Here is a 9,877-nt window from a genome sequence, read left to right as displayed (position 1 = left end):
GACATGTAGTGGTCTATACACGTAAGGGGTTCTTCTACATAGAAGCCATAGTAAATCCCAGGACATAGTGTCTATAACACTGTAAGGGTTCTTCTACATAGAAGACCATAGTAAATCCCAGGACATAGTGTCTATAACACTGTAAGGGGTTCTTCTACATAGAAGACCCATAGTAAATCCCAGGACATAGTGTCTATAACACTAGTGATAAGCTCACATAGTTGCTGTTATAAACTCTGAACAGTTGTCACTGACAGGTTAGATATTCATTTTCCAGTGAGCAAACCATTTCTGTACTTAGAGCATTCTTATAACTACATTTCTATCGGGTTTTTGCTCTGTCAATAAAACTCATGAATGCAACTGTTTATGTCAAATAGTTAGGTGTTCTACTTGTAGCCCTGGTTGTCCTGAAAAGAACATGGTAAAACACTTCATTGTGAGACTAAATATAACGGCTGGACATGCAGATAATGAAAGTCAGATACATGTCTTGGGACTGATGGGGTTAAACACCTTTCTCTATTCCTCTACCGCTCCCTGTTACCTGGCTCAGCCTGATATACGACCCCCTGCTAGTCTGACACATAGTTCAGACTAAAGAGCATCCACAAAGACCTACATGTTTATGAACATAACACGCACCAATTCACCCCATACCTCTCCATTGTTATAGCTGGAGGAAAGACAACAGCTAGTGGATGAAGTGCATTAGCTTCATACAATACCAGGTGCTTCGTGTGTTACCTGGCACACAGTGACTGCAGGACAGTTCCCACCAGCTCTGCACAGTGCTGTTGTGGCAGGGCGTGGTCAGCAGCGGGAACCAATAGGGACAGTAGCAGGGGAAGACATCAGCCAATGGCTCGTCTCCAGGGGCGGAGCCAGAGAGCAGGTGTAACGTTGCGATCTTACAGGCTCTCTGGGAAACCAGGTGTCGAATAGAGAGAGAGACGCAGGACCTGCCCCCAACCGGTACTCTTACCCTCAACACTGAAAAACACACCCACACATACCGAAATCAAAAACACAACACACATACCAAAATCAAAAACACAACCACACATACCGAAATCAAAAAACACAACCACACATACCAAAATCAAAAACACAACCACACATACCGAAATCAAAAACACAACCACACATACCAAAATCAAAAACACAACCACACATACCGAAATCAAAAATACAACCACACATACCGAAATCAAAACACAACCACACATACCGAAATCAAAAACACAACCACACATACCGAAATCAAAAAACCCAACCACGCATACCGAAATCAAAAACACAACCACACATACCGAAATCAAAAACACAAACCACACATACCGAAATCAAAAAACAACCACATAAAATCAAAACCCAACCACACATACGAAATCAAAAACACAACCACGCATACCGAAATCAAAAACCCAACCACACATATCGAAATCAAAAACACACACATCAGAGAAGGTAGCATGGTGGTGAAATAATATACAGAGCCAATTTGGGATTTATTTGGCTTGCCATCTTAGTTCAAGAGGTGCATAAGGGTGTGTTTGCGACTGTCTTACGGCTGTAGTTCCCCCAGCAGGAATTCCAGCAGGGTCTTCATGATGAGGGTGGCGGGTGGAGAGGAGAGGTCAGCCAGCTGGACACACACACGTCGCAGCATGGCCAGCAGCGGAGGACAGCTAGTTCCACACACCACACCCGAGGGCGTCCGCAAACACACCCCACTGCACCCGCAGGTGCATGCTCCACAACTTCCTGGTGTTCAACGCTACAGCCACGTCCTGGACAGAGATCACCTGGAGGGGGACCAGCACAACACACAACTAGAAATCGGTTTCCCTTCGGTTTGGATGTTTCCAACAGAAAGTCCTACAGCTTTCAATCCTCATGAATTGATTAGTTTGTTAAGTGTCAATCCGACGACCTCCAGACTGTTGCTGATGATGGCTGTAGCAACATGAGAAGCAGCAGGCGTGTGTGTGTGTACCTGCGTGCTCTGCATGGGCAGGGGAAGTGGCAGCAGTTCAGACAGCAGGGTGAGGCCAGGAAGAGTCCCTCTGGTGCTTTCAGTAGAGAGCCCAACACCTCCTTCAGCATCAGAGACCATGTGTTACTGAGCAGAGTCTCCTCTGTGTGGGTCATCTACAGGGGAAATGATACCCAATTTATTACACGCACGCACGCACGCAACACACACACACAACACAACATTATGTTAAAGGTCAATCAGAAAAGAGCTCTACCTGTTCGCTGACTCCCGTGTGAAGGTGAGCAGCACATCTACGATGAGGGCCTGAACCTTGGTCTCCTCCCAGTCTAGACGTCCAGAGGACGGGGCTGAACACACGACCATGTGTAGCGTCACCAACGTGCTCGCCACACGCGTGTCCCTGAACTGGAAGGCTCCGCTGCGCAGCAGCTCTGTCAGCATGGTCCGCAGCAGCCTTAGCGTGTTAGCGCACACGCCAAGGATCATACAGCGCTGTGGGGGGGTCCCATGTGTCCGTGCACACGCCAGGCAGGCAGCAGCACGCTACACAGCTTCTGGAGCACACAAACACACGTGTCCAAGCCCTCCCCAGAAAACAACTGCACTCCCGCTAGACTCCACTTCAGATCTCTCTGCTGAGCCTCTACGGCGGGAGGGGGACAGGCGATCTGGAGAGAACCCTCAGAGCAGACATCAGTCCACTTCCCTCTAGAGTCAACACGTTCTGGACGTTCTACAGGGACACACACGGGACACACAGGACAGAATGGGTTTTCTGTTAGTAATATGACCAATAATACACATGTACATACAGTAAGTATTTTATTTACATCAGCCACACACAGTGCATTCGGAAAGTATTCAGACCCCTTACTTTTTCCACATTTGTTACTTTACAGCCTTATTCTAAAATTGATTAAATTGTTGTCCCCCCTCTATCTACGCACAATAACCCATAATGACGAAGCAAAAACAGTTTAAAAAAAATAAACATTGTAAATATATATTTTAAAAATAATAAATTAAATATCACATTTACATAAGTATTCAGACCCTTTTTTCAATACTTTGTTGAGGCCTTTTGCAGAGATTACAGCCTTGGGTCTTCTTGGGTATGACACTACAAGCTTGGCAGACCTGTATTTGGAGAGTTTCTCCCATTCTTCTCTGCAGATCCTCTCAAGCTCTGCAGGTTGAATTGGGAGCATTGCTGCACAGCTATTTTTCGTCTCTCCAGAGATGTTCAATCGGGTTCACGTCCGGACTCTGGCTGGGCCACTCAAGAACATTCAGAGACTTGTCCTGAAGGCACTCCTGCATTGTCTTGGCTGTGTGCTTAGGGTTGTTGTCATGTAGGAAGGTGAACCTTTCTCACAGTCTGAGGTCCTGAGTGCTCTGGAGCAGGTTTTCATCAAGGATCTCTCTGTACTTTGCTCTGTTCATCTTTCCTCGATCCTGGCATAGTCTCTCAGTCCCGGTCGCTGAAAAACATCCCCACAGCATAATGCTGCCACCACCATGCTTCACAGTTGAGATGGTGCCAGGTTTCCTCCAGACGTGACGCTTGGCATTCAGGCCACAGAGTTTAATCTAGAGCAGAGAATCTTGTTTCTCATGGTCTGAGAGTCAAATTGGCAAATTCCAAGCGGGCTGTCATGTGCCTTTTACTGAGAGTGGCTTCCGTCTGGCCACTCTACCATAAAGAACTGATTGGTGGAGTGCTGCAGAGATGGTTGTCCTTCTGGAAGGTTCTCCCATCTCCACAGAAGAACTCTGGAGCTCTATCAGAGCTCTATCAGAGTGACCATCGGGTTCTTGGTTACCTCCCTGACCAAGGCCCTTCTTCCCCGATTGCTCAATTTGGCCGGGAGGCCAGCTCTAGGAAGAGTTTGGAACCACCAAGACTTCTTCCATTTAAGAATGACGGAGGCCACTGTGTTCTTGGGGACCTCACTGCTGCAGAAATGTTTTGGTACCCTTCCCCGGATCTGTGCCTCAACACAGTTTGTCTCGGAGCTCTAGGAATAATTTCTTCGACCTCATGGCTTGGTTTTTGCTCTGACATGCACTGTCAACTGTGGGACCTTATATAGACAGGTGTGTGCCTTTCCAAATCATGTCCAATTAATTTAATTTACCACAGGTGGACTCCAATCAAGTTGTAGAAACATCAAGGATGATCAATGGAAACAGGATGAATAAGGCAGTAACGTTTTTCTGGGATTTACTATGGTCTTCTATGTAGAAGAACCCCTTACAGTGTTATAGACACTATGTACTGGGATTTACTATGGTCTTCTATGTAGAAGAACCCCTTACCTTCTAACGATTCTTGTGTAGTTTATGAGCATCATAGAGACGAAACATGTTACGTGTTTGTGTTCCTGACAGTCAGCATTTGCCAAGCATCTCAAATCATTCTGACTCTACAGACGTTTTTGTAAACGGTGTGACTCATTGGGTTAACTCTGCTGTGTGTGTGTGTGTGCGTGTGTGTGTTAGGACATCTCTCTGGTGGTGCCCCACCCAGCCGAGGGGTGTGTGTCAGAGGCCGAGCAACTGGCCAATGCCCTGCCAGGACGGGAAATGATCTCATCAGTGTGCGACTCTCTGATGGAGGTTTTGGGGAAYGGAGAGAGCAGTGCCGCTCTGCTCCTCACCTGTCTCAGAACACTCATGTTCCTCACAGAACATGACTATGGACTCTACCACCTCAAAGGGTACACACACACTCCTCATTGCCAGGRGTTTAGATCAWTGCAAGTGTAGCATGTGTATAKAGACAAYAGTAGTGGTTAAAGCACTGAACCCTGTGGAACACCGAATTCAACTTTAGAGATGTGTGTTTTTAGGGCTCTGAAGAAGCACAGTGCCAGTGTGTGTGCTCTGTTGAAGAGACAGGTGTTCTCCTTCAGGAAAGACTCGGCTGAACTCCTCTCTGCTCTGCTGGACTTCCTACGACAGATCCTCAACACTGACCCTCTGGTAAAACCCCAAACAAGTCCATATTAACATGATTAACCATTATCCAGTCAACCATTATCTGCCGATGTGAAGGCCGATCCGCCCGTATATCATTAATCATTGTCTCTGTCACTCTCTCTTCTCATACCCAGGGTTGCTGTGGGGAGGAGAGTGGAGGGGAAGAGTCCGGGCTGGTCCCGCCCCCAAGGTCTGTGGCTCTGACTGGCTCAGAGATGAAGGCTCTGCTGCAGTGGGAGGAGACTGACACACACCCTCTAAACACACTAGAGAAACACATCACGGTACACACACACACACTTTGTGCATAGTAATGATTATAAATGCAAGTACAGATCTCCGGTCGGAAGTAGTGGAAGTAACTGTCATGTGTGTGTGTTTGTAGAAGCTGTGCAAGGAGGAGGATTCATTGGAGACCCTGTTGGAAAATGTGATTKGTCTACGACAGACGCTGGAGACCACTATGGACGCATCTTCTCCCCCTGAGACGGAGCCCACTCTACCCAACCCTGACACGCTATTGGCCCAGTTCAACCACAGGTACCGCCCACTGACACTGTTGGCCCAATAGATACCRTTAAAGCTGCAATATGTAACTTTTTGTGCRAGCKGAACAAATTCACATAGAAATGTGASTTATAGATCTGTCRTTCTCACTGAACGCACGTCTAGAAGCGGTAGGTCTGTTATATGTGYGCTATTTTTATGCTTCCAGTTCTTAAATTTCATTTTTGCATCTTTTACTTTCTGTTTTGCACACCAGCTTCAAACAGCAGAAACAGTCATGGAAGATATATTTCACTTAAGCAATACGGCCCGAGGGGGTGTGCTATATGGCACAATATAAAATCAAAGTTATTTGTCATGTGCGCCGAATACAACAGGTGTAGACCTTACAGTGAAATGCTTACTTACAGGCTCTAACCAATAGTGCGAAAAAAGGTATGTCTCTGTGTGTGTGTAGGTAAGTAAGAAATAAAACAACAGTAAAAATAAATTTGAAAATAGCAGTAACAAGGCTATATACAGACACCAGTTAGTCAGGCTTATTGAGGTGAACAGAGAGTAGCAGTAGCGTAAAAAGAGGGGTTGGCGGGTGGTGGGACACAATGCAGATAGCCCGGTTAGCCAATGTGCGGGAGCACTGGTTGGTCAGGTCAATTGAGGTGGTATGTACATGAATGTATAGTTAAAGTGACTATGCATATATGATAAACAGAGTAGCAGCAGCGTAAAAGAGGGGTTGGGGGGGCAGCCACAATGCAAATAGTCGGGTAGCCATTTGATTACCTGTTCAGGAGTCTTATGGCTTGGGGGTAAAAACTGTTGAGAAGCCTTTTTGTCCTAGACTTGACACTCCGGTACCGCTTGCCATGTGGTAGTAGAGAGAACAGTCTATGACTGGGGTGGCTGGGGTCTTTGACAATTTTTAGGGCCTTCCTTTGACACCGCCTGGTGTAGAGGTCCTGGATGGCAGACAGCTTTGCCCCAGTGATGTACTGGGCCGTACGCACTACCCTCTGTAGTGCCTGCGGTCGGAGGCCGAGTAATTGCCGTACCAGGCAGTGATGCAACCGGTCAGGATGCTCTCGATGTTGCAGCTGTAGAACCTTTTGAGGATCTCAGGACCCATGCCAAATCTTTTTAGTTTCCTGAGGGGGAATAGGCTTTGTCGTGCCCTCTTCACGACTGTCTTTGGTGTGTTTGGACCATTCTAGTTTGTTGTTGATGTGGACACCAAGGACTTGAAGCTCTCAACCTGCTCCACTACAGCCCGTCAATGAGAATGGGGGCGTGCTCGGTCCTCCTTTTCCTGTAGTCCACAATCATCTCCTTAGTCTTGGTTACGTTGAGGGATAGTTTTGTTATTCTGGCACCTCCCTGCCAGGTCTCTGACCTCCTCCTATAGGCTGTCTCGTCGTTGTTGGTGATCAGGCCTACCACTGTTGTGTCGTATGCAAACTTAATGATGTTGTTGGAGTCGTGCCTGACCATGCAGTCGTGGGTGACAGGGAGTACAGGAGGGACTGAGCACGCACCCCTGGGCAGCTCCAGTGTTGAGGATCAGCGTGGCAGATGTGTTGCTACCTACCCTCACCACCTGGGGGCGGCCCGTCAGGAAGTCCAGGATCCAGTTGCAGAGGGAGGTGTTTAGTCCCAGGTTCCTTAGCTTAGTGATGAGCTTTGAGGGTACTATGGTGTTGAACGCTGAGCTGTAGTCAATGAATAGAATTCTCAAATAGGTGTTCCTTTTGTCCAGGTGGGAAAGGGCAGTGTGGAGTGCAATAGAGATTGCATAATCTGTGGATCTGTTTGGGCGGTATGCAAATTGGAGTGGGTCTAGGATTTCTGGGATAATGGTGTTGATGATACCAACCTTCAAAGCACTTCATGGCTACAGACGTGAGTGCTACGGTTGTAGTCATTTAGGCATGTTCCTTCGTGTTCTTGGGCACAGGGACTATGGTGGTCTGCTTGAAACATGTTGGTATTACAGACTCAACAGGGACATGTTGAAAATGTCAGTGAAGACACCTGCCAGTTGGTCAGCACATGCCCGGAGCACATGTCCTGGTAATCCGTCTGGCCCCACAGCCTTGTGTACGTTGACCTGTTTAAAGGTCTTACTCACGTCGGCTACGGAGAGCGTGATCACACAGTCGTCCGGAACAGCTGATGCTCTCATGCATGCCTCAGTGTTGCTTGCCTGGAAGCGAGCATAGAAGTGATTTAGCTCGTCTGGTAGGCTTGTGTCACTGGGCAGCTCGCGGCTGTGCTTCCCTTTGTAGTCTGTAATAGTTAGCCCTGCCACATCTGCCGAGCGTCTGAGCCGTTGTAGTATGATTCAATCTTAGCCCTGTATTGACGCTTTGCCTGTTTGATGGTTCGTCGCAGGGCAGCAGGATTTCTTGTAAGCTTCCGGGTTAGAGTCCCGCACCTTGAAAGCGGCATTCTACCCTTTAGCTCAGTGCGAATGTTGCCTGTAATCCATGGCTTCTGGTTGGGGTATGTACGTACAGTCACTGCGGGGACGACGTCCTTGATGCACTTATTGATAAAGCCAGTGACTGATGTGGTGTATTCCTCAATGTCATCGGAAGAATCCCGGAACATGTTCCAGTCTTTGATAGCAAAACAGTCTGTACTTTAGAACGGCTAAGGGCTGTTCTTACGCACGACGCAACACGGATGCCGAGTGCCTGGACACAGCCCTTAGCCGTGGTAATATGGCCATATCACAAACCCCGTGGTGCCTTATTGCTATTATAAACTGGTTATCACCAACCCGTAATTAGAGCAGTATAAATAAGTGTTTGTCATATTCTGATGTACTACGGCTGTCAGCCAATCAGCATTCAGGGCTCAAACCACCCAGTTTATAATGCGGTTTAGATCGTACAATGATTCTCTACACGATACTTGCCTGTTTTGTCACATAAACTGAAATTAGGCGAACTATTAGAATTTTAGCAACCAGGAAATGACAGAGCGATTTCTGCATAGTGCACCTTTAACAAAAGTGCAATTTTAWTCAACTGTTTTTTAAATTATGCGCCTGTATGAACTCAATCTGTTTGGGGAATTTGGCTTGTCTTGAATGCCCCACTGACATGCTATGGAACCAGTTTTGACCCGAAGCTGTGTGGGTCCTGTTCTGACTGTCTGTGTGTGTGTGTTCTCTCCTGTAGGACGGTGTTTGTGTTGTCGGAGGTGTTGGATGAGCAGCTGAAGGCTCTGTGGTTCTCCCCCTTCCACACTGATGACATGGAGGCTGAACTAGACATGGTGAGACACCTGTGTGTTGTTTGAATGTGTGTGTGTCTTTCTGTCAGTGTGTGTGTGTGTGAGTAAACCTCTCTGTCCCTAGGTGAAGGTGGACCTGCTAGGCCTGGCCCAGGAGTGTTGTCCAGAGTTGGACCTGAAGTCAGAGCTGGAACGCTCCTTCCTGTCTGAGCCCTTGTCTCCCAGTCATACCAAAACTAACAAGGGCTTCAGGCTGGGCAAGCACAAACACGAGACCTTCATCACCAGGTACACACACACACACACACACACACACACTTTTATCACCTTCAGGTACATAATGTGATTGTATGTGACCCACATGTTAACAAAGATGCCTGTGTCGTCCTCTTCCTCCCTGCAGTGGTAAGTCAGACTACATCGAGCCAGCTAAGAGAGCCCACATGATGGCTGCTCCTCGCGGTCGAGGTAGAGGGGGCTTCGGGGGACAGCTCTGTCGCCCCCACGACATCTTCCGCCAGCGCAAACAGAACACTTCGCGCCCTCCCAGCATGCATGTGGATGACTTTGTGGCGGCGGAGTTTAAAGACGTTGGGACTCCCCTGGGCCTGTTGCCCCCCAAGCGACCCCCTAAGAGCTCCCCCAAACCCCCCACCAGAGGCCTGTTCACTGGGAACAGAGGCAGGGCTGCCTTCCACAGCCAGCAGACACGCTTTTTCACCCCACCGCAGCCGAGAGGAGACTGTGGTATGTGTGTGTGTGTGTACCGCTGCAGGGCTGTGGCGTGAGGCAGGGGCCGCTGTGTGAAGTTGCTCTGCGCCGGCCCTCTTGGCATCACATGTAGTCTCTTGGGTAACGGTGGCAACGGACTCCACTCCCACGACGTGCCACTCTGCCCACTCCTCACTTGCGGGCATTATAGTTACCTAGCAAAGGGAGGGGGATGGGAAACATGTAGTCAAAGGTTCTTTAAGACATACAGACCACTTGTTAGTTTAACAATGTATGTGGTGTTGGCGGTGTGTGTGTTGTGTGTGTGTGTGTGTGTGTTGTGTGTGTGTGTGTTGTGTTGTGTGTGTGTGTGTGTGTGTGATTGTGTGTGTGTTTCAACATAACCAGGACGCAGCACTCACGGCTTTCGGCTGCGTG

At 48.2% G+C, this 9,877-nt stretch overlaps 2 protein-coding genes across 3 annotated transcripts in view; one reads left to right on the top strand and one right to left on the bottom strand.

The window, feature by feature from the left end:
* virma (vir like m6A methyltransferase associated) overlaps positions 1-9,877 on the top strand; it is a 25,816-nt gene that overhangs the window by 15,467 nt on the left and 472 nt on the right. Inside the window, exons 13-22 of the mRNA XM_070440905.1 lie at positions 1,580-1,856; positions 1,943-2,134; positions 2,328-2,513; positions 4,505-4,722; positions 4,855-4,987; positions 5,119-5,268; positions 5,370-5,524; positions 8,674-8,770; positions 8,853-9,016; positions 9,132-9,475. Of these exons, the coding sequence (XP_070297006.1) occupies positions 1,580-1,856; positions 1,943-2,134; positions 2,328-2,513; positions 4,505-4,722; positions 4,855-4,987; positions 5,119-5,268; positions 5,370-5,524; positions 8,674-8,770; positions 8,853-9,016; positions 9,132-9,475 (1,916 nt within the window). The remainder of the gene's footprint in view (positions 1-1,579; positions 1,857-1,942; positions 2,135-2,327; positions 2,514-4,504; positions 4,723-4,854; positions 4,988-5,118; positions 5,269-5,369; positions 5,525-8,673; positions 8,771-8,852; positions 9,017-9,131; positions 9,476-9,877) is intronic.
* On the bottom strand, positions 55-2,756 carry LOC112075425 (protein virilizer homolog). Of its 2 annotated transcripts, XM_070440910.1 has the most exons (5): positions 2,256-2,756; positions 2,000-2,154; positions 1,572-1,808; positions 203-993; positions 55-139 (listed from the first exon to the last, which is right to left on the bottom strand). In XM_070440910.1, the coding sequence occupies exons 1-2, from the start codon at positions 2,486-2,488 to the stop codon at positions 2,151-2,153; spliced, it is 237 nt and encodes a 78-aa protein (XP_070297011.1). In that variant the 5' UTR covers positions 2,489-2,756; the 3' UTR covers positions 55-139; positions 203-993; positions 1,572-1,808; positions 2,000-2,150. The 2 variants fall into 2 exon arrangements, with proteins under 2 accessions (XP_070297011.1, XP_070297010.1); XM_070440909.1 differs by having other exon boundaries at positions 61-993.

Source organism: Salvelinus sp. IW2-2015, unplaced genomic scaffold (assembly GCF_002910315.2).
Source record: "Salvelinus sp. IW2-2015 unplaced genomic scaffold, ASM291031v2 Un_scaffold3151, whole genome shotgun sequence".
Taxonomy (NCBI): domain Eukaryota; kingdom Metazoa; phylum Chordata; class Actinopteri; order Salmoniformes; family Salmonidae; genus Salvelinus; species Salvelinus sp. IW2-2015.
Note: the sequence above shows the minus strand (reverse complement) of the source record. Positions and strands in the feature narration are given on the sequence as shown.